At 37.9% G+C, this 24,885-nt stretch overlaps 1 protein-coding gene and 1 pseudogene across 2 annotated transcripts; both read right to left on the reverse strand.

Moving 5' to 3' along the window:
- Positions 1-24: 24 nt before the first annotated feature.
- Positions 25-2,377, reverse strand: LOC143561224 (uncharacterized). Its single transcript, XM_077049351.1, has 5 exons — positions 2,066-2,377; positions 1,675-1,796; positions 518-706; positions 385-436; positions 25-310 (listed from the first exon to the last, which is right to left on the reverse strand). Exons 1-5 carry the CDS (start codon positions 2,330-2,332, stop codon positions 203-205), a joined length of 738 nt encoding a protein of 245 aa, XP_076905466.1. The 5' UTR covers positions 2,333-2,377; the 3' UTR covers positions 25-202.
- An 18,651-nt stretch (positions 2,378-21,028) lies between these two features.
- On the reverse strand, positions 21,029-24,204 carry LOC143561242 (shaggy-related protein kinase alpha-like; annotated as a pseudogene). Its single transcript, XR_013140270.1, has 12 exons — positions 24,092-24,204; positions 23,360-23,534; positions 23,161-23,253; positions 22,714-23,047; positions 22,549-22,623; positions 22,331-22,387; positions 22,100-22,240; positions 21,964-22,014; positions 21,782-21,877; positions 21,626-21,709; positions 21,445-21,547; positions 21,029-21,339 (listed from the first exon to the last, which is right to left on the reverse strand). The product of XR_013140270.1 is annotated as a shaggy-related protein kinase alpha-like (transcript).
- Between the last annotated feature and the right edge of the window lie 681 nt (positions 24,205-24,885).

Below are 24,885 nucleotides of genomic sequence, written 5' to 3' on the forward strand. Positions count from 1 at the left end.
AACACTATGCTGCTCCACATAATACCCAACAAAAAAGAATCATAATTACTTATATGTTCAAATCTTACAAGCTTTCTATTATCTTTTACTTAAAATTACAAAATATTCAAAATAAAATATATTGTTGAGGTTAAGAGTTATCTTTTGAACCACATTCTGAATGTAATCATCTTGTTTGAGACTTCATAATCAAGAGACGAATTCACCTTTCCGCCATTGCATTCGTTACAACTGTCTTGAGCCACCGCGATAATGCAATTAAGAACGGCGTGTAGGCGAAATAGCAAGTGAGAGTCCAAGTTACTAGACCCTGGATCAATAACAAAACAAGAAAAATAAATAGTTTGGTTGCGGTTATAGTCGTAGATTTCAAATACTAATTACCTGGCCCAGTATCTCAATATTTGCCTGAGGATAGTACCATAGGTGAAACAATCTGGAGACAAAACTTACTGCCATCACTATACCTATAAACATATTGATTCTTCAAAGGAATAAGTTGGTTGAAGTTGCTTACTTCATTACAGGAATCTCGGCAAGCGGGCAGACCAGACCAACTATGCAAGCCAGAGCGAACCCCAGCCGAGATCGGTCCAGACGTAACCACATCAACTCAGCACCAGCAAACAGTATGTAGGCTTCCACGTTGTCCGCAACTCCAGCCTTGTACAGCTCAGCGCTTAGATCCAAGAACACTACCAACGCTCTGCACTCGCACTCACATCAACAATGATTTATAACTGTAAAAGTAACGGACTACAGTTTTACGAAATATTGTATAATTAAATTAAATGATAGGGAAACTCAATACATACACATGATGAATTAATGTAATCTAAACACGAATAAAACCTAATATCCGTATCCGCAACAAAAAAACCAACCAGAAAGTACTAGTATACATGGAAGTGTGGAACCCGTATTCAAGCTACCCGGCGCGTTCTAATTCGGTTAAGTTACTGGTTATTCGCTTATGGGTTTCGGGTCAACCCGAAAACTCGTTCAGTATTTTATACCCTAATAGTGTGTGTTCATCCGTTTAGTATTCAGCCACATATTCATTTGACGCTTCGATTGGCATTCCATCGGTTTCTAGTTCTCTGGCTATTCTACTTCTAAGTTCTAATTGCTTAATTGTTATATTAACTCTACTGATTTTTGTTGGATCGATTTCAAGTTCGTTCGATTCTATAGGTTTTTGTCTGATCGGTTTTTGTTCAATTTTACCGTTTTTTGTTCGATCGTATCCATCTATGTTCTCAATACTAGGGATGAGAAAATGGTACCGGTACCGAATCGGGTACCGTCAGTACCAATTTGGCATTAACTTTTTGAGATTTCCAGACCGTTAAGGTACCTGAATTTTACCGAATTTTTGTCTTCGGATCCGTTATCCTTTTCTTTGCGAATTTAGGTATCAGTATTTCCAGTACTAGTACCGAGCTCATTACTTAAACAAATATTGTTATTCATTCATATATAATATTTATTTATCCAGTTTTCTAGGTTAAATACTCGAAACCGAATTAACCAAAACTTGAAAAGCCCGAAAGGGACTAGGTTCGGGTTTCGGTTCTAGATTTAAATCGGTAATAATCTAATATTAATATATTATATTTAACAATAACAAACAAGTGATGGTGTGATTGAAATTGATGTTACTGATATACTCACATAAGAGAAGCAAGGACTTTAGTGAAACCATCCTCCTCAGGAAGATCGGGTGAGAATTTGTGATCGAGATAAAGTTGAAGCAGACCAACAATGGCGTAAAACGATCCAAGCAATGGAGGAACCTGCAATGCAACCATCAATTTTAATGAACATTGTAAAAAAAAGAGTTTATAATACAAATGAAATTAACTTGTTAAACGTGAAAATCAATCAGGGTAATTATATATATATAGTTAGAATAGTTATGTAATTACATAATAGGATAATAGGGTAATTACATACAAACTATATATTGTAATTATATAATTACTCAATTACTGGCAAGTTAATTTTATTTGTATCTTAACTTTAATAATAATAATAATAATAATAATAAATAATAGAGAGCCACCCAGATGTTAGTGTGAAGAGGTCCGATATCGATGGAACCGTTTTGATAAACGACAAGATTAACGTTGGAGTGGATGCCGTCGAGGAGTGGGCCCAGAAGGAAGCCGCAGCCGAACAGGGCAACAGAAACTGACGGCCATATGTTCTTTTTTTTGTCCTGTTGTGTTTGACTGCTGCAACAGGTCACTGGCTTCCGGCTGTGGCGGCGTACGGGAATAGGAATATGATGGAATCGGGTGGAAGAGGCAATGGAAATAATATTGTTCATATTGTTTGTTGGAGTGTTTGGTTGAATTTGGCAGAGGCTTTTCTGGCCATGAGAAAACAAACCAGACAAAATCCTGACTGCACCCCACAAATAGCACTGATTCTCTTTTTCTAAGTTTTAAACAATTTATTCAAAAGTGTATTCATTTTATATTCAGAAACTAAGGGGTGTTTGGGAAAATTAAGATCGCGAGTGTATAACTAATAAGTTATAACTTTATAACTTATGACTTATACAAGTTATAAGAAGGTAAAAGATGGAATCACTAACACCCATTATTTAGTTACATATTGTGTTTCACTGTTTACCAATATATGTGTGTATCTTTTTCTAAGTTTTAAACAATTTATTCAAAAGTGTATTCATTTTATATTCAGAAACTAAGGGGTGTTTGGGAAAATTAAGATCGCGAGTGTATAACTAATAAGTTATAACTTTATAACTTATGACTTATACAAGTTATAAGAAGGTAAAAGATGGAATCACTAACACCCATTATTTAGTTACATATTGTGTTTCACTGTTTACCAATATATGTGTGTATCTTTTTCAATGACAAAATATTAAAAGTTAAAAAATTCACCTTTAAACCAGTCGTTGTGGTTACCGCCCAGGGGTGGTATGGCCTCCACCTCACCTTCACGCAGGACAACACCCTTGCTGCCGTTGCCATCCAAGCATTCCACTGGTAAACATATACCATGCTCGTCGCCCATGCTTTACCGCCCCGGCGCGGTGTTTACCGCTCCCAACTCTGCAAAAGCCTTGACACGTCGGTGGCCATGTGGGCATACCACTCGGCGGTGGTGTTACCGCCCACAACGAGCAGTCTTATTAAAAACACGACATAAATAACTATGGACATCATAATAACGAGAAAAACCACGCAAACAACACAAAAAATTGACAACTTTTTAACATTAAATGCATTATGTTTTGACACACTAATAACCAAATCAGTAATTTCAGACTCGTAAAATACGCATACCACAAGGACTACTAATTTACTAGATGATACATGAATAGAGATTCTAACGGCATCGTAAAAAGTAAGTAAGACTCATATGTCTTCAACTATTTTCAAGATTCGTTGTAAACATGACAGAAAACATTATTTTAGAAATTGGTCAACTGTAATTAAAACTTTTCTTTTGTGCAACGATGTTTTATTTTTTCTTAAAGACTTTTGACAGAAAACACCAATAACCTTTATACAATAGTTTTTTATGCCTATATAAATAGGCAATTTGTTCATTGTAAAAAACGCTGAAAAACTAATGACAATTTATATACATTTGCTTTAACGTTTTCAAAATTTCACATTCCACTCTCTTTAGCTCGGCTTTCATATTTTTATTCATATTCCTTTTCCTTCATATTATATCCCTTACTATTAAAAAAAAACTAACTTCAGTTGTGTAAACCTTTGTTGATCCATCCATGGTTCGTAATCATCCTTTCACGAAATTTACATAACTCCATAAGTACTCTTGCTATATGTTTATTTTAGTTATTATATTTCTACTTAATTCACATTTGAATCGTTTGATGTCTTTCTATGCTCCTTCACAGTGTTGTAAAAATCGCTAGTCGGTGGTCGGGCGGTGGAGTGGGGACTAGCGATTAATCGGGATTAGTCGAGATTAATCGGGATTAATCGGATCGGACTTTAATGTATATTTTTCAGTTTTATACATACACATACACATTTTTATATGTAATTTTCAGTTTTATACATACACAAACATATTTTGGCCGGAAATTGGCTGGAATCTCGCTGGAAACCACTAGTTTTTGCTGCAATCTCGCCGAATATAGTTGATTTGGGTCGGAATCTCGTCGGAAACCACTGATTTTGGTCGGAATCTCGCCGAAAATCGTCGATTTTGGCCGAATTTGACCGTTAACCGATTAATTGGCCGACTAGCCCAAAATTAATCAGTGAAGTGGGGACTAGCGATTAATCGGTGACTAGTCGGGATTTTTGCAACACTGCTCCTTCATCATATCGGGAGAGAACCATCTCCTAATGCCAAAAACCATGAACACTTATCCGAAAGCATGACAATAAAACTTGTTTAGTTTAAAAATCAACTAGTGATCGTTGTCTACTCGCCTAGTCTCTCATCATCACCAGCCGAAATCAAATGGTGGGAGGAAGGAATCGACCTGGGTCACATGGAACATCACGTCTCGCTCTCTCTTATCACTCTACCACCAGCTCATTAACGGATTAACGGCTTCAAAATAAGATAAACTTCTATTTGTATTTCTGATAATTATATATTTTTATCTTCATCCGTTAATCAAAGTTTATTTTTGTAGTTAAAAAAACATATTTCATTGTAGTTAGTTACTTTTTGTTAACAACTATACACTCGTCTATTTTTGCTTCTAAATTATTTTTAGAAAATTTACTCTCACACCATGTCTGGTTCATGAATGAACATTATGACTGATATTACCACACGAATTTTTTATAAAATAAAATAACTAAATCAAAATATTTTTTAAGTGTTTAGCCAATGGCTAGATACTTATAAATGTCTAATAGGTGGTTAGGGGGTTTTTTATTTGTTCAGGTAACTATTTTGGTAGAAAAATAGTTGGTTAGAAAAATAGTTGGTTAACTCGACTAGTTTGATAATTTTCATAATATATTTTAATTGTCCTTTTACAGTTTGACAATTATGGCTTATATAACTTAGTCGGTAGTGGAAGTTTTATGAATTAGTTGTCGGATTATCTATTTTTCTCTCTCAAATTTTCCTTTTATTTGTGCAAGAGATCAAGAAGAATAAAAGAATGATTCACACCAAATAGTGGCGTAGCCAGAAATTTTTTCCTGCGGGTTCGAAAATTTTTTAGGGACAAAAGACTAACTGTTTACCACTTATATTTGGGTTTTCTACGGGTTCGATGTTGAAATTTCTACGGGTTCGATGTCAAAATACACTAATATATAACATTAAAACAAAATTTTGTACGGGTTCGGCCGAACTCATTCCCCTAAGGCTGGCTACGCCCCTGACACCAAACAAATTAGTCCATCAAAATTATATAAATTGGATCTAGTTTTTTTATGACCCGGTAATTACTAATAAGTTTAAATTAGAAAATAAGGCTTCCACTGACGAATTACCTACGACCACCAACACGAATATATCCAAATTTGGTTGTTTTCTATGGAACAACGATAGAGCGACAAAATGCAAGGGCGAGGTGAGGGTGTCGGTTGTTGTTAAGAGAGGAAGACGAAGCCCTTCCGTGTAGAACACTGCCTCCCCCATTATTAGTATGTTAGAAGGTCTTTTTCCAAAAAGTGTATAGCAAGTTTAGTTTGTTTTTCTTTCTTATAAAAGGAAGATGAAAACATGATAGAGACCGTTTCAAGACGATCAATCTTCCAATAGACCGTAAAGTGGGTTAGACTTCAAGGACAAGAAATAAGCGAGGATTCAACCAGATGGCATTCATATTGATTAATGAAAGGAAACAAGACATTAAATAGTTAAACAATTATCACGAAGTTTATACGAATCCAAAAGCTAGTAAATAGGAATTATAAATTAAAGTTAGCATCCACACTTCAAGAGATATCTTAACCTTGATAACCAGAGGTGCAAATGAGCCGAGCGAGCCCGAGCTCGAACTCGGCTCGTGAGTAGATTCTCAAGCTCGAGCTCGAGCTCGTTTACTATTTATTAATTAAATTTTTCATATTTATAATTATATATATAAAAAGCTTACTTTTAGGCTTGAGCTCGGGCTCGATTAAGCTCGGCTCGATCGAGCTTTTTCATGAGCCGATCTCGAGTAGCATCCCCAAATGATAACTAAAATGTTTGTGGATCACATCCAAACGGGCGGTTGCGGGTAAGAAAATGCGGCAATTCGCTCATATCAACAACTGGATCGAATCATAGCATTTTAAAAGGCAAACCCTAACCGTGTTCCCAAGTCTCAATTAAGAAAGAGGGGAGGAAAAGAGAGGAAAATATGAAAAAACCATATTTTAGTGATTTTTAAGAAAGAGGGGGGGGGGGATGCTGGAAAATGAGAGCATATATTCATCCTCCCAAATTGGAGATATTATGAGAGAAAGTATTTTTGTATAATTTTCACTCCTATCAATTACTAATGTACCCTCATATATAACTTCTTATTATAGTTTACTTAAAGGATATAATTGGAAAATTGGATTTTCTTTTCTTTTCCTTTTAACTCGAGAACACCTAAAATGTTTAATTTCTTTTTCATTAAACTCAGAAACACGAATTAAAATCACACATTTACCTTCTCCTAACTTTCTTTCATGTTCTAATTCTCCTTCTTTTCTCTCCCCTTCTTAAGTGAGGCTCAGAAACAAAAAAAAAAGAAACAAAAAGAGGAAAATATACACCATTTTAACATATATATATATATATATATATATAATAACAAATTTTAAATATTTGTCTTAACACTTAAAAGATTAATGAAAAGATTGTGACTTCTAGTTACAATAAATTATATTAGGCATCATTAAACAAGCCGCAAAGTTACATGGAATGACAATCCAATAGTTGTCCAACGCCTTTTGACTGAATCAAAGAAACTTACCTTAATTAAATAAATTAGGTGGCCAAATTTCTTTACCCCCACAATATACTTCCCAACCTCCAATAACTTTCATAGTTACAAATTTACTTCAACAAACATAAAGCATAAGCTAGCAGTGTATATATATGTATACACATTAACACACACTAGTGTAGTAGTGTTATATCTTTTTTTCATGGCATCATTGGTGTTGCTATTAACAGCTCTTGTGAAACACCATCATCTTTCCATCCCTCCGGTTGCCGAGGACGACTACCACAAGAAGTCTGGAAAAACCAAGTTTTCATGTCACCATGTCGATACTGATTATGACGACTCTTTTGTGTGGAAAAGTATGGATCATAATTGCATCTGGCCTGCATAGCAATCTAGTGTACTATGCTAATGGAAATGATATCTATATATAATAATAGTCATTGTATGACAACATGACTGATTGTGTGATTAGCATATTGCAGATAATAAGTGAATCGCAAAAAATGTGACTCCCAGGTATAGAAGTATGTGGCCATGAGCCGTCCTTAGAAGGTTCATGGTCGTCGTTACATTATGGCAAACCGCCTAACTTATTAAGAAAATGTGTTAGTTTTTTCTCCAAATTGAAGAAATTTGTTTTATTATTTTTCTTGCCATTTTATTGTGAAAATGTCTTGGTTGTTTAATTCACTAATAATTTTGTGCATCAAACCTCACTTGTACCGCCCACCATGAATTGATGATACCAAATCAAATTGTTAAGGAGCTTTCCTATTGTTGGTACATGATGTCAGTAGTTCAGTATCTAGTGTTATGTTTGTGTCTGTAATCGTGTTAGTTTGTTTTGGTTTGATTTAGATAGGTTGTCTCACAAGTTCGCCTGATATAAGCGAACTTGCGGACAAGCGAAGTTATTGACAACTTCGCCTAGTCTGTTAGGCGAAGTTGTCGTAACATATATATACATATGTTACGGGTTGTATTGTTAAGTTTTTACAGTACGTGTAATTGTGATTTGAACATCACGTGTTAAGGGTTGCAATACAACGTGTCTTTTGAGTATTGTAACGTGTGTTTGTGATTGGTTTTAACGTATATCGCATCTAACGCTCGTATCGTCTTACGTAGGGATTCCGCACCTACGTACTACGAGATACTTCCGTGTAGATCCGGCTGGAAACCTACAATTGGTATCAGGGCATTTGCTCGTGATTGTGTGGTTCGGGATTATCACACGAGTGTAGAAATCGTTCCGTTCGACTATTCGCGGGACGAGTTTACGTTGAAATACCGAGTTTTTGTGTCCTACCCATCTCCCACTATCAAATATAACCCATTACACCTTCGCATACCTCGCAATACGTCAAATTAAAACCTGCAAAAACCTTGTGTTCATCAGGCGAAGTTGCCGTCACTGTTCGTAGGGTTTAGGCGAAGTTATAAGTTTAAGCGAAGTTGTCATCAAGCGAAGTTGTCAAGCGAAATTAAGAGTTTCAGCGAAGTTAAGGAATCAAGCGAAGTTAAGCATAACTTCGCCTACTGGTTACTGTTCAAATTAAAAAAAAAAAAAAAACTTTGTGTTTTCAAGCCGTGTTTCTTTCAACGATGACTTCGATAAATATTACGGAACTGGTAAAAATGGAAGTTGAAGCCGGTTCTGCAACTAAGGCTCCAAAAATGCTTAAGGGTACCGACTTCGTTGCTTGGAAAGATCGGTTTGAACAGTATGTTAAATATCAAGATGCTAAGATGTGGGTGTGCATTCAAGATGGATACATTCCACCAACGGCCTTGTTTGAGGGTCGTGAACAGATTAAGAAGTACAATAAGATGGAAGAGGAAGAAAAGAAGATGTATGAGGCAGAAAGTAAAGCTCATGCGGCAATCACCATGGCTCTTCCACAAGAGATTCTTCACACCTTCAGGAAATACAAAACCGCTAGAGAGCTATGGGAAGCGCTAGAAAATCGATATGAAGGTAATATGGGGATACGTGCATCCAAAATTAAGCTACTAAAAACCCAATTCGCGGTGTTCAAATATTTGAAAAATGAATCACTTGATGATATCATCACAAGATATTACCACCTGATGACCGAACTTAGAAATTACTCAATTGACTATAAAGAAGAAGAGATTGTAGAAAAACTTCTTGATGCTCTTCCACCGAAATGGGAAATGTACACGGTTTTGATGAGAGAAGATAAAGAGTTTGCCAATATTGATTTGGAAACAGCAGTCAATAAATTACGAACTTTTGAACTTAACATGGTTCGGAAAGAGACACCAACTGATCAGGTTCAGGATCCGGGAACGTATGGTGCGAAAGTTACTTCAAGTTCAAGTTCAAAGTCAGAATCCTCTGCTTATTACTCAAAGGGAGACTCAAACTCGAATTCAACTCATGATGGTCATGTGACTCTCAATATGGATGGTGATGTATGTTTCGTAGCTGCAGGAAGTAATTCTTCAAAACCTCAAGCTACAACTGGTAACTTTTCATCAAATGTTCCAACCAACAACTACTCACAGATGCCCATGAGTGTTAAATCGGCCGAACAACAGTTTTCTCTCTATGCATCTTTCATAGCATCCTATGAGAATTACATCAAAGGTAAAATAGTCGATCCCGCAACTTTGGATGAACACTATGATCAGATTGATGCTGATGATCTAGAAGAGATGGATCTGCAGTGGCAGATGGCTATGATAGTAAGAAGGGTTAAGAGATTCATGAAGAAAACGGGTAGAAAGTTCGTTGGCGAAAGACCAGGTTTTGACAAATCAAAGGTTATATGTTACAACTGTCAACAAAATGGTCACTTTGCCAAGGAATGTACAAATGAGAGAGTCGAACGTAGTCAGAACAGGACTGCACAACAGAATGGGGAAGGTAGTGAGAATAGGGCTATGGTATCTAGACACAATAGTGGGTATAGCTGGAATCTACAGGTTGAGGAAGTCTTCGAACAGGCAAATTTGGTGAACATCGAAACTGCAGGAAGTGAGAAAGAGACGGGAGAAAATCAAGCTTACATGGCAGAAGTGAACGATCAGCTCTCTGAGGTAAGTTCTGAACTTCATTGTATGCAATGTGAAAATCTGTCTGAACAATTGAAAACAGTTCTGATCAGTTTGTTAGTTTGGACGCTCAATTTAAAACGCTAAAAGAAGATCATCATTACACTAAAACTAGAGAAAACAGTTACTCGGTAAAAATAAAAGCTAGTGAAAAAGATATCAGAAGTCTTAAAGCCAGTCTAGCTGATAAAATACAGGTAATTGATCTTAGTTATGAAGTGTTAGAGGAAAAAATCAAACTAATTGCTGAATGGGATAAACAGATAGCTGATTACCAGGTAAAAGTGGTGGAATTAAACAGAAATATTGAACAATTTAGAAATTCTTCAGCAATGCTTGATCACATCGTAAGTGTTCAACGTTCCCTAGTTAACAAAGGGGGAATTGGATTTTCTGAAGTTCCACCACCGTATAACCATAACTATACGTATGATCCTAGTAATCAGAAATCTGTTGATGTTGAGATTAGTCAGACAGTTCCTGTCAAAGTTTCGATTAAAGAACTTGAAATTAGTAAAAACGAAACGAGTAAGCCTGTTTCGAATGTTAAGATTTCTGTTCCTAGCTCTGTCTCATCAAATTCGGACAAGACATCCGAATCTAGTGAGATAAAAGAAGAGGTTGTGTTACTAAAACGTGGGGAGGAATATAAGCCAACTGAAAAGAACTCTCCCCTAAACCCGTTTGTCCCACCATATGTTAGACAAACGAATAGTAATGCAACCTCAACATCTGAAATAACTGTTGAGACGAAAGTTGAACACATAAGTTGTTTCAGATGCAATCAAATAGGACACCTGATTGCTGATTGTCCTATAAATCAGAGATTCAGAAGTATGAGGCCTCAGAAAACTGAGAATAAAACGAATAGAAATTACTATAATGGTAAGAATGCAAACTCACCAAAGTTCAGACATTGGACTAAACCAAGATTTCAAAGATATCAATCTCAGTTTTTCCCAGTTAACAACCAAACCTACCATCATAATTCGGTTAATTCACTAAGGTTTGAAAGGCCTCATAGTCAATCCTCAAGAAGGTTTCCTTTTAGGACATACAGAAATCATTATCAAACTGACTTTGGACAACCAAAGTATGGGATGTCGTTTAACAGATTTAATCGACCCAAGACCAATAGGTCTTGGGTCCCCAGATTTTAATCTTTTCTTTAACTGTGCAGGAACAGTTGAACATGACTGTAAAAAATCTGTGGGTTGTGGATAGTGGCTGTTCCCGGCACATGACTGGTAACAAGAATTTGTTACACGAATGGAAACCTGTTCAAGGAGGTAGAGTAAGTTTTGCTGGAGAGAGTGGTGGTAGAATTACTGGTATTGGAACTGTGACAAATGGTAAAATGAAGTTAGAGAAGGTGAATTTTGTTGAGGAGTTGAAGCATAATTTGTTGAGCGTGTCTCAGATTTGTACACTGTGCACTTTACTAAAAATGAAGCAATTGTTCTGTATCCTGGTTTCAAGATACCAGAGGCATGGGTGGTGATGAAAGCTCCAAAAGAAAAGAACACATATGTAACGGACATGAGATCAACCAAGATGGCAACAGAAGAGTCATGTCTTCTATCAAAGGCAACAGAATCTGAGTCCGAGTTATGGCATCGGAGAATGGGATATATACATCTTCGAAAAATGAATTATATTGTCAAGAATGGGCTAGTGCTTGGTGTTCCCCTGAAGAATTTCAACTTTGAAGATCAATGCTTATCGTGCAAGAAGGGAAAACAACACAAGAAACCTCATCACTCCAAGAAGGTTAACTCAATTGTCAGTACACGAGACCTACTTCACATGGATCTCTTCGGTCCCGTGAATGTAAAGAGTCTAGGTGGAACGACATACTGCTTGGTAGTAACCGATGATTACTCTCGATACTCTTGGGTGTATTTTCTAAAGGCAAAGGATGAGACGGTTCAGTTGGTAATTAACTTGATTACCAAAGTTGAAAACATTGTTGGGAGAAAGGTCAAGTACATCAGGAGTGATAATGGGACAGAGTTCAAGAACTACCAGATGGAGATGTTCTGTTTACAGAAAGGGATAGACCATCAATACAGCGCCCCGTATACTCCGCAACAAAATGGGGTGGCTGAGAGGAAGAACAGGACGCTAATTGAAGGAGCCAGAACCATGCTGGCTGATGCTAAACTTCCCATGGTGTTCTGGGCTGAAGCAGTTGCCACAGCCTGTTATATCCTTAATCGTGTTTTAACTGTTAAAAGGCTAAATAAAACTTGTTATGAACTTATGCATGGTCGAAAGCCAAACTTGAATGGTCTCGAACCATTCGGGTCCCCATGTACGATATTAAAGACAAACCCAAAATTTGGTGAGAAAGCCGACGAAGGTATTTTAGTCGGATATGTAGTTGGGACACCCAACAGAAGAGTCTTTAATTTATCGAACAACAAGGTTGAAGTGGTATGTAACACTGACATCACGAGTTACAAACCACCAAAGCCTAGCATGGGACCCGCTGAGGCTTTTGACTATGATAGACTGTTCAAATCTTTTAATGTGCCTTACTTGGATTTTGCAGAAGTTGATGAGAAAATTGCTTCACAGATCATGTATGACGAGGAGGAAAATATTGTGCAACGTCCACGATACGATGAAAGTCAACCTTCCATGTCAAGTGCCGTTAATACTCCTGCCGCCTCTACTGAAGAAGAATTTTATAACCCTTTTCACTCTCAACATCAATCACCCATTGAAGAACTCTCTTCGAATTTGGAAAATAATCTGGAAGTCGGTCCGGTTCAGACTACTGCTATTCACAAAAATCACCCTTTGGAGAACGTGATAGGTGATCTGTCTGACGGTGTTCAAACAAGAAGAAGTTTGAATGAGCACACTTGTGTTTACGCAAGCATTAAAGAAACGGGTATCATAAATGAATGCTTGTTCACCTGCTTCATCAGCCAGATTGAACCAAAGAATTATCAAATGGCTCTCAAGGATAGCTCGTGGGTCGAAGCCATGCAAGAAGAGTTAGCTCAGTTCGAGAAGATGGAAGTCTGGAAGTTAGTAGCAAAACCGAAGAATGTACATGCTATTGGCACAAAGTGGGTCTTTAAGTGTAAGAGATATGAGAAAGGAATAATCATAAGAAACAAGGCGAGGCTGGTAGTTAAAGGGTTTAATCAGCAGGAAGGAATCGACTACAATGAAGTGTTTGCTCCTGTGGCAAGATTGGAAGCGATTCGACTATTTTTGGCATTTGCTGCACACAATGAGATGAAGGTGTTCCAATTAGACGTGAAAAGTGCTTTTCTGAATGGTAAAGTCGATGAGGCAGTATACGTTGAACAGCCTCCGGGTTTTCCTGACCCTGACTTTCCTGATCATGTGTACAAGATGAGTAAAGCGCTATATGGACTACATTAGGCCCCTCGTGCCTGGTACGCCACCTTATCTGATTACTTACTTGATAATGGGTTCGAAAGAGGAAAGATCGACAACACGCTGTTTGTCAAGAGAAAAGGGCGAGATTTTCTGCTAGTTCAACTCTACGTGGACGACATCATATTTGCTGCATCAAAAGTCGTCATGTGTCAGGAGTTTGAAGAAGTCATGAAAAAGAGGTTTGAAATGAGTGCAATGGGTGAATTAACTTTCTTTTTAGGATTGCAGGTTGATCAGAAGAAAGATGGGATGTTCATCCATCAAACTAAATATGTCCAAGACGTTCTCAAGCGCTTCAAGATGGAGGATAGCTCTCCATTTGATACTCCGTTTTGCGTCAATCACAAACTGGGTGCTGATTCGGACAGTGATGAAGACGTGGACCCCACCCAATATCGAGCAATCATAGGTTCTTTAATGTATTTAACTGCATCTAGACCTGATATTATGTTTGCAGTTTGTCTCTGTGCTCGATTTCAGGCAAGCCCAAAGGAATCTCACATGAAGGGAGTGAAGAGAATACTGCGGTATCTCAAAGGCAAGCCTAAGCTGGGACTGTGGTACACGAAAGGGGGAGACTTAGATTTGATCGCTTACACAGATTCTGACTATGGAGGTTGCAATCAGAACAGGAAGTCGACAACCGGTGGATGTCAGTTTCTGGGAGGAAGATTGGTGTCATGGCAGTGCAAGAAGCAGACCTCTGTAGCCATTTCTACCTGTGAAGCAGAGTATATGGCAGCATCAAACTGCTGCTCCCAGGTTCTTTGGATACAACAGCAATTGCGTGATTACGGTCTGAATTTTACTCAAACTCCTATTTGTATTGATAACACTGCTGCAATCTCAGTAACTAACAATCCCGTAAAACATAGCAAAACTAAACACATTGACATTCGTCATCATTTTATACGAGATTGTGCTGAGAAGAAATTAATAGTGCTCGAAAAGGTTGATTCGTTAGATAATTTCCCTGATCTTTTTACTAAAGCGTTTGACAGAACTGGTTTTCAAAATCTTGTTGAGCTTAATGGGATGATCAATCCCGAGTAACCGTATTTTTCGTTTTTACTTAAAAAAAATAAAAAATAAAAAAAAAAACGTCACTATCACTTAGAATTATGTCGGTTGCTTCAGTTTGAAGGACATATCTTCGGATGTGTTTGGTCCTCACTTCTACCAGTAGATTATGAGGATAGCCATTAACCAGATGACTGAAAGTGACCAGGGCAGTTTATGATATGTTTTTATTCTTTCGCTGAAAAATGATCGTTCATACTGAGTTAGAAGGACACATATTCGTATGTGGTCGGTCCAGCTGATCCATTGGATCTTCAGGATAGCCGTTTACCTGAAGACTTTGACTTGATCGGGGCGATAGAATTTTAAATTTTTTTTGGGAGATGATATAATTTTTCAAGTCTACACCTTCGTAAGAAGTTTCTATACAATGTTTCTAAGAAAATTGATCCAACCTTGGAAAGTGATACACAAACTATTTCTGTGTGCTTAACTAGTGAAGTTATTAGGCCTAAAAGACTCTAGAACAGTCATTGTATGTTATGGTAGCTTTTTATGGTGCGTAAAAGTTAAAGTGATACTAACTAAATCTTCTCGATTTAAAGGGAAGACTCATTAAGAGTTGTGTATGTCTCCATATACATCTTTTCGGATGATAGGCAGAAAAGCGATTACCCAGTCATACACGAGCCCGTGAGTGTTCTGATTTCCGAGAAGATAGTGTGTCAAGTACCTGCAGTGATCCAGATTCGGGACTTGCAGTAGTCTACTGTTTGAAGCTATGTAAATCTTTATTATTAAAAAAAAAATGATGTTAAGCCTTCTGAAGCCTATTATGTTATACTTATCAATCAAGAGGCAAGAAAGAAAACGGGATGAAGACTCTAAAGATCAGATGTACTTACTGTTTAATCAGACACTACGGGTCAAGGTCAACTCGGGGTGACTTGGGGAAAGCCAAATAAGCTTTGAGAATAGATAGGAGGCATCACAATTTCTGATGTGTTGTCCATTTAAATTTTGAGCTTAATTGTACCTAATCCGTATCACAGAAGCGATGAAAACCATACTAAGTTGTTTACCTGCTTACAACCTGTTTCTTTAAGTCATAATACCGCTGAACATGGATCTATGTGACAGTCACTTAACTAGTATGATTCCTGTTCGGATCTTTTCTAAAACATGCTAGTCCCTGTCAAGACTGAAATTTGATCCCGTGTACTTTATTTCGAAAATTTTCATTGCATATGTCGTTTTATGGTATAAAACTTGGTTACTTGGTCGTTGAACGTAACATTTAAATCTTTAAAGGAAGTTTTAAAAGACAATTGCATAATGTTCAAATTTATAAGGGTCTGGAGTGTAAATTATTAATACTAAGCGAAGTTGCTATAGAGCGAAGTTATGGATAAGCGAAGTTAACCATAACTTCGCCTGAGCTTTTTCAAGCATATATAAAGGTCAACACAGTCAAACCTTTCATATTCTCAAATTTCAAGCGAACTTATCAACACTCGGCGAACTTGTTTACTCGAATCAAACCTTGTTATTTTTCTCAATTCCAATCCGTGTTAAAGGTGTGTAGGGTCGATATTACGTATAATTCTTGTCGATCATGTTAATCAGATGCCGTTTCGGTCCGATTTGAGATCTCGTTCATGCAAACCTTTAAACACCCACTTTTCAAACTCTTATTAACGTGTTCGTTACTAATGTGATCGTCGAGATCTCTCTAGTAACATGTTTTTATTATCCACAATCTCCAAATTCACCAAACAAGTATCGTCTGGCCTACTAAACTGTCGCCGTCTCAGTTCAGGCGAAGTTATAGTTTAGGCGAAGTTGTTCTCAACTTCGCCTTAGGCTTAACTTCGCCTGCTACTTTAATTTTTAACTAATCAGAGGCGAAGTTGTTCAAGGGGCGAAGTTATGGTTAGGCGAAGTTATCCTTAACTTCGCCTTATCTCTAACTTCGCCTGGTGCTTTACATATTATTTAAAAGTTAATCTGTTGTCAGGCGAAGTTATTGGCTAGGCGAAGTTATTGGCTAGGCGAAGTTATCCTCAACTTCGCCATATGTCTAACTTCGCCTGCACACTAAAGTTTATCTTAACTTCGCTCATGGTAATAGGCGAAGTTATGATTTGCTTTGACGATTTTCTAACTTAGACCGTTTGTTATGCAGATATGGCAGCTGTAGCAGGAGCCGGTGGTGCTGGTGGTGACGAAGGTGGTGATAACAACCGTCAATTCTTTCCGGGGCACAATATGTACATCACACTGGATCCGGATGCCAGTGGTATAGATGATTTTCGTGAGATCATCTCATTCCTTGTTTGCTCGCGCATCTTCCACGCTATTACTACAACACTACCCATATCTCTACCGAACATTGAAGATTTCTGGAGGACGGTAGAATATGACTGTAGAGTTGAGCCCCCAGTCATGCGCGCCACAGTTAACAATCAGGAGGTGCAGTTCTCATCTGAGCAGATAAGGGTCGCCCTGCAGTTCGGGAACGAAACTAGAGATGATCCTACAGACTTTACTGCTCCATTCAGAGATGGTGCATTTTTACCAATGGGCTATTCTGGTCCATTGGGTGACACTCAGAGGCGCAAGGGATTTTTGTTGGATCAATGGCGTTTTCTCATGCATGTGATGATCGTGTGCATGTCGGGTCGTAAGGCTGGTACGGACGGGATGGGTGCGACGATGCAATCGGCAATGACAGCACTGACTTACAACAAGCGTTACAGCTTCAGTCAGATGGTGTATTATGAAATAGACCGTCAGAGACGTGCGGTAGCTCGTGAAAGATTCTTGATGTATCCAAGATTCTTACAAATGATCTTGAATCATGTGGCTCCTACGCTACCTCAGCGCCGTCCAATTCGATACGTAGAGAGTGTCAGCAAGAGGATATTCGCACAATGCAGATCGTCGAGTGCTCGAAGTAAACCAGAGCTTCGTACTCGGCATACTCCGTTATTTGGGTATTTGATAAACCCGGCGTATGTTGCTCCTCGTGGAGACGAGTTTCGGGATCTGGCACCGCAACAGGCAGTTGTTTCCCAACCACCACCTGTGGTACAGCAGGCATTATCTGCTGCTCCTGTTGTGGCAGCGGAGGAACAAGTAGACCTTGAAGCTGCTTTTGGTGGCCAAGGATTCTTTGATATGGAACTAGTTGATCCTGAGGCGGACATTCAGGTCTCAGTTGCAGAGGTATCTGGTGTTGAAGTGTCGATGGTAGCTACGTCTGTAGCTGACTCTGAAAGAACCGACTCTGACTCCTCAGCTGATGATGTTGCTGAAGCAAGACAGATACTGGTCGCCCAAGAAAGAATTCATGGAAAAAGAAAGAAAGACACAGATGATAGTGAATCTGATTTTGAGGAGGAGTTAGGTCGTTTGATTCGTCGATCAAAAAGGGTTAGAACGGGTGAAGGCTCGGGAGCTAGTGAAAGCTCGAGGGTGGTTCGTTTCTTGCCACCCGCCTTATCGGGTATGACTATGGTCCCTGCATCCATGACTGTGACAGGACCAATCACCTCGGATGTTCCCGTGATATCTACATCATCTTCCTTTGGCATTCCACCCACTACTTTTCAGTTTTCGGCTCCAGAATTTGTTTCCTTGCCACCTCCTTCACTTACTCCATCGGAGGTTGTTGCAAGATTCGTTGAGTCGACACTGGTTGCCACTGCAGGGTTATCTGTTACAATACCACCTGCGGTTACTTATCAGCCTGTTTCTGATGTTCCGGCTACCTTGGGAATTCCTTCACCGTATGCTCAAGACACTTCTCATATGAGGTTTGATTTTGATGCAACTTTATCTGACTCAGACAGGATAGCAGCTCTTGAAAGGGTCGTGGCAGAACAGTCAAGAATCAACCTGATCCAGACTCATGCTATCCAGCGCCTTGTTGCAGAAAATCAAATTCAGTCGTCCCTCCTGATTGAGCACGGTAAACTTTTTGATGCTTTAAAACAGTTCTTAGCATCTCAGGGGGAGACAAGCTGCAAGGGCGATGAGTTGAGGACGAAGAAGAGTAACGATAGAGACGATGATCCCAATGCATCAAAAGGTGCAGGTGGTGAGTTGCCAAGAACTGAACAAACTCTTGGGACCTCCACATCTCAGGGGGAGTCAGCTGGTGCAACAGGTGGATCAGGAGGTGATGATGTGGTGGTAGTGGATGATGAGGAGATGTTGGATGATGATACTGTGGGTGACGACGATGTGTTATCGGTTGAAGAGATTGAGAAAATAGGAGCTGAGATTGTGATTGACAGTGAGGTTGAAGAGGGAGAGATTGTGGAGGATAATGTTGAGCATGAAATTCCAGAAGTTGATAAGTCAAATGTGGGTCAAGATATGGGAAGCGATGAGACTGAATGGGAAGAGCAGCCGAGATGGAAAGAAGGCTACGCTCAATGGTTCGTAAAGACAAAGAAACCAGCGGTTCCAACTATGTTTAAGAAGAGTTATAATATCAAAGGGTATGCTGAATCGAAGAAGGGGATTATATGCTGGTTATATGATGAGCAGTTGAGGCTGTTTGTGATTAAACGTTTTGACAGAGTTCAGTACTTCAAAAGGTTGTTGAGATCATTGAATACCTTGTCGGAGTGTGAGGTGAAGGATTTAGCCAAGTTGGGGTTGATAAACAGGAGTGATGATAATATGGCTAGGATTATTGGAAAGATCGTGTGGAAAGAAAGTATAAAAGAGAAAAGGTTCGAGTTGTTAAAGCCGCAGAAAGGGAAGCTCGTTGAAGATAAAGACAGAGGAATGAGAGCTGATGGCAAACTTTGGATGGTAATGAAGTATAAGCCTATCCGGTGTTTAAAAGAAGTGCCGATGAAACAAATGCCCAAGGATGTTCTAAAGAATCTGAAATGGTGGTATGTCGATAGTCAAACAGCTGAAGCGGTTATGGAGGATGAAGATAAACAAGAGGTGCTGAGAGTGTATGATCCTATACACTTGGTGAATTTGTCTCAAGCTGACTTGCAGGTGCTGAACGAGAAAAAGATATTCTATATTCCTGCATGGAAAGAAGAAGCCAAGAAATACTAGAGAGTTGTCTCTGTCTGTGTAAGACAAGGAGTTCATGCTTGAAGACGGGAGATACAAGATTTTGGGATTACCAGACACGTGATTAAAGATAGAGATATGAAGCTACTGCCAATGGGGGTCTGTTGGTACATGATGTCAGTAGTTCAGTATCTAGTGTTATGTTTGTGTCTGTAATCGTGTTAGTTTGTTTTGGTTTGATTTAGATAGGTTGTCTCACAAGTTCGCCTGATATAAGCGAACTTGTGGACAAGCGAAGTTATTGACAACTTCGCCTAGTCTGTTAGGCGAAGTTGTCGTAACATATATATACATATGTTACGGGTTGTATTGTTAAGTTTTTACAGTACGTGTAATTGTGATTTGAACATCACGTGTTAAGGGTTGCAATACAACGTGTCTTTTGAGTATTGTAACGTGTGTTTGTGATTGGTTTTAACATATATCGCATCTAACGCTCGTATCGTCTTACGTAGGGATTCCGCACCTACGTACTACGAGATACTTCCATGTAGATCCGGCTGGGAACCTACACCTATCTTGAACGTTAATAAACATTTGAGTGAGAATATTAATATATCCAATAAATCAATAGATAGTTCCAAACTATTACGTAAGTTAAAGTGAGTACCTAAGAATTATATGGACTATCTAAAATCTAAATAAATATGTAAGTTGTTCAAATTAAATATTCACGTGTATTTACAATAAAATGAATAAAGTTACTAGAACTTGAGAAAACCTTTGAAACAGGGGCTTCAAATGATAGAATTTGGGTTCGACAACTGAGACAAACCACCTGTGACATTTATCACATTATCCGGCCTACTGGAAAGTTTCCATCCATTACTTATGGGTCCCATAAATCTAGAAGTAGTGCAAGTCATTCCCTTTTTATATTTTTATAGCTGACAATTTTTTGCTTATTTGCCTTTGTTTAGCCAACCCGAATATGAGTCCGCTAGTTTTTGGATCGACTATGTATGAATATTGAGTCCGTATCCGGAATCATATGCACCAAATTTCACAAGTGTGCATGGTTGTAAAAATCCTAACTAGACATCGCCTATTAGTCATGGTTAATCCCGATAAACCCATTGATTAATACCTAGTCTTCACCCCACCGCCCGACTAGCAATTACTACAACACTGCAAGTGGGTAAATAAGGAGATATAATTCTGGTTGAACAAAATGATATCCAGGAGGCTGGAAGCTGTCAACCTCAAATCCCATATTTTGTAGCACAAGTTAAACTGGCTATTCAAGTAAGCATCTCCTAGTTAGTTTCATTTCATGTTTCCTATTTTACGAGTGTATCTGCATATGAAACATATCAAGATCCAATATGTATCTACATACCAACATATACTTAGCCCCTCGGTATGCTCTCAATGATTCAGATGAGATATATAACATATTTATAATACACAAAAAATTTGGTGACTTCAACTCAGATATACAAAGTATTCACACATTACAAAATAAGAATACTTGTGATTGGTATGTCGTAATAACACGCACACAATAAAATGTGACTTCAACTCAGATAAACAAGTTGTTACACTGAACATATAATATATGGTTACATTTACGTTTTGCATTTCACAAGGGCGAGCTCGCGTATTCATACGAGTCTACGCATATATTTTGTTCTGGTCTGTTTTACAAATAACTTCTAGGCAGTAGGCACGCGACTACAAGGAACAAATGAACAAACATAATTCATTATTTTCTTACTTTCACAAACCAAGGAATGCGCAATGCTTTCTTGCATGCTCAGGGACCAACTTTGTAACCATCTCCGCAGCAGCCCCTTTAAGCTCTATAACAACGAAAAAAACACATCATTGTTACAACCTTTTCAGTGTAAATGTAAAACAAACAAATCGGATGCACACCGCCAGTTTGGTTTTTATATTTTAATTACCATGAGGCTTGAAATTGAAAAGTGGTGGAAGAACACGTCCGTTTGGCAGCCGAGCAGCAGGATCACGCAACTCATCAAAGAATGGATGAATCATTGCCTCCAACTGTTAAAAAGTTACTTATTATTCAAATGAACAAAACTAATAGAGTTCTAAAATTCCACTTTTTATAAATGTACTCACAGCAGTGCTTCGAAGGTTTGGAGAGTATTGCAGGAGTCTTGAAACAAGATCAACAGCTTCTGGAGGCATGCGCTTGTGGAAGATCTGAAAAAGAGTTGTGATTCGTAAACCCCAAATGTAATTCTGAAAGTTTGTGATCAAATGTTGGTTAATTACCTTATGCCACGGGTGAGCTTTTATCTGAGGAAACTTGTATTCTGTGTAGTTAGGGTTCATACACTTGATTTCTTCCCTTGTTGGAGTACCCAAAACCTATGAACAAACAGCTTGCCATTAAATCAGTATCATTTGATGTTGCAAGATAGCATATGTGCCAAATTTTAATCATTTGCAAGTACCTTTATGATCTCCACTAGCTGATCAACTCCACTTTCACCAGGAAAAAGAGGCTGAAAGTACAAAAGACATATTTGTCAGATCATACAATCTCTTTAAATCCAAAAATAAGAGAAAAAAGAAGCAAATTTCGCCTACTTGTCCAAGCAGCAATTCTGCTAAAACACATCCAGCAGACCAGATATCTATTGCTGTTGTATACTCAGTAGCCCCAAAAATTAGTTCAGGTGCGCGATAATATCTTGAACAGATGTAAGAAATGTTTGGCTCTCCTTTTACCTATCAAAATGGTAAGAACATATTGTAAGTTAATGTAACATAATATCGACATATAAAACAAATAACTATTAAATAGGGATTGATACCAACCAAAACTTTAGCGCTTCCAAAATCACATAGCTTGACCTGATGGGTATGTGGGTTTACCTGTTAAAAAGAACATAACAATTCAGTAAATAATCTTTATCCATCAACACCAAATTTATCATTAAACAAATAGTACGTTAACTAATCACTGACATATCTCGTGTTAATCAAGAAATATCTACTGATATATAAACACTGAACAACCATGAAGAAATGCATACCAGTAAATTTTGAGGTTTGATATCCCTGTGACACACTCCAATGCTACCATGAATGTAGGCCAGGGCTCTAAATATCTGCAGAATAACCAAACAAAAAATAGATATTTCAACAAAATGCCATCCACTAAGAATGGTGAATTCAACATTAAATAATGATAACTTTACCTGGTAACTGTATAGTTTGACGTAGATCATAGGCATCCTTTGGTTCATCTTGTTGTTGTGTCTAATCACTCGATGAATGGTCTCAGGAACATACTCTAACACAAGGTTAAGATAAAGTTCTTCCTTTTCTGTTGTTGAAAAGAAACAATGTTTCAAAGCAACAACATTTGGGTGATCCAACACACGCATTGTTTGTAGCTCTCGGTTTTTGTATCTCTTGTCTTGAAGAACCTTTTTAATAGCCACCCGCTTCTCCAGTTTCCAAACACTTGGCCTGAAACACAACTCCAAATGATCCATGCCCGACAACACGCTCTGCCATGTAACTAACCGTCTGCATCAAATTAAAAACAACTGAATCATCAACAACACGTGGATACTAAAACAACAGTCAAAAAGAAATATTTTGCATAATCAAACTATCAAAGACTCAATAGTCAAATTTACCTGTTTTGGCTGACCATTTTTACCACCAATGGTTGTCACGATTATATGCCCTGTCTCTGTGCCATTACCATCAACAATTGCAGGCTCCATTTCCTATTGGTAACAAAACTAATATTAGTGGAATGATGATAACCTGATTAAAATTAGTGGAATGATGATGATAATTATGATATATATGACGAGGTCACAACTCACTAACCCTGTCATCCCTAATTTTCATGTCATTCATCTCATCAGGCAACTTTTCAGCAGCACATTCGCTTCCACTAGGTTCTCTTACTTCAGCTGCAGGCGGTACCACACTTGCAGATGCCATCGGTGTGGTAGTTAAATTAGGCCAAAATGCTTCTCAAGCTTTATAATTATAACCTTTTCTGCAAACAGACAGATGCAGAATATTAATCATTAATAAACTAACAAAATAAAAATAAAAACATTTTAAAACACGCAAATCACTTTTTTTTTTGAACGGCAAACACACAAATCACTTGACTATGCATATAGAGGTTTAACAGATGCACAAAATTTATCATTAATAACCTAACAAATTATTTAAAAAAAACACAAATCACTTGGCTATGCATATAGAGGTTTCCGATTCGACCGAAACTGAATCGAAACATCTCGAAACGAAAACATGAACACATTAATCAATCCAGTAACATACAGCATAAATAATTGAAAATAAATTGTTAGGTAAATCAGTATACAGGTCAACATACAACAGATCTCATACAATTACACAACAAATCATCAATAAACAAAATAACATGAATCCTTAAACCAGTATAATCAACGTGCTGATAAAACCTAGGGATCTGGAACAATAATCATAACGATTTGATAATAAACCCTAGGTACGATAGCAATTGAGATTAATACGAACAGAAACAGTAAAAAGTAAATATGAAGAGTGATAATAAGAAGGTACCGATGGCGATTGATGATGTAGAATTGAGAGCAGGTTATTTTGTGGATGATGATGGATTAAGAAAATTGAAAAGTAAACTGGTGTTGGTGTATGAATTAGGACTTATAATAGTAGTAATAATACAAATAATAATAATACAAACAAACATTGGGAAGAAGAAGATGACTCTTTCTCTCTCTCCTCTGTCTTTTTGACCATTCAAACTTTAGTTTTATAAAATAATAATAATAATAATAATAATAAAAAAGTTGATTGTAATTTTTGGTGTTAGTTTGCATCCCGGGTTTATCCGGGTTCTTGTTTCACCGTGTGTTACGTCAGAGAGTTATGTTTTGTGGTGGCATAACAATTGTCAAGTGTCAACCGGCGGTATGGTTTTTCTAAGGAAACGCCCAAGTCAAATTCTGAAGCTAACGTTAACCCGGTTAAGACAACATGTGTCTGGCTAACGAACATGGGCGTAGCTTAGTTGGGGGGCCCGGGGTCTCCTTTTTTTCGATCTGTAGTGTAAAATTATATTTTTTTGACCGAAAATTTTTATACATAGTGTAAATTTACCTGTTTTCAACCGAAAATTTGAGCCTGACCCCTCGGTTTTTTGCTCGGTAGTGTAAATTTATCATTTTTTCCCGAGAATTTTTATACATAGTGTAAATTACACATTTTCGACCGAAAATTTGAGCCTGACCTCTTCCGTTTTTTCGCTCGGCAGTGTAAATTTATCATTTTCCAGCCGAAAATTTTTATACATGGTGTAAATTCACCGTTTCCGACCGAAATTTTGAGCTTACCCC

The sequence above is a fragment of the Bidens hawaiensis genome, unplaced genomic scaffold (genome assembly GCF_021521415.1).
Source record: "Bidens hawaiensis isolate Kalapana, Puna unplaced genomic scaffold, B.hawaiensis_p1.1 tig00020643_1, whole genome shotgun sequence".
Taxonomy (NCBI): domain Eukaryota; kingdom Viridiplantae; phylum Streptophyta; class Magnoliopsida; order Asterales; family Asteraceae; genus Bidens; species Bidens hawaiensis.

What these genes read in the sequence shown, in the direction of transcription:
- LOC143561224 (XM_077049351.1), bottom strand. Translation starts at nt 2,332, where the DNA reads ATGAACAATATTATTTCCATTGCCTCTTCCACCCGATTCCATCATATT. An exon ending in CTCTTCACACTAACATCTGG is followed by an intron (nt 1,797 to 2,065) that starts GTGGCTCTCTAT and finishes GTTGCATTGCAG; the next exon opens with GTTCCTCCATTGCTTGGATC. An exon ending in ATATTGAGATACTGGGCCAG is followed by an intron (nt 311 to 384) that starts GTAATTAGTATT and finishes TTATTGATCCAG; the next exon opens with GGTCTAGTAACTTGGACTCT.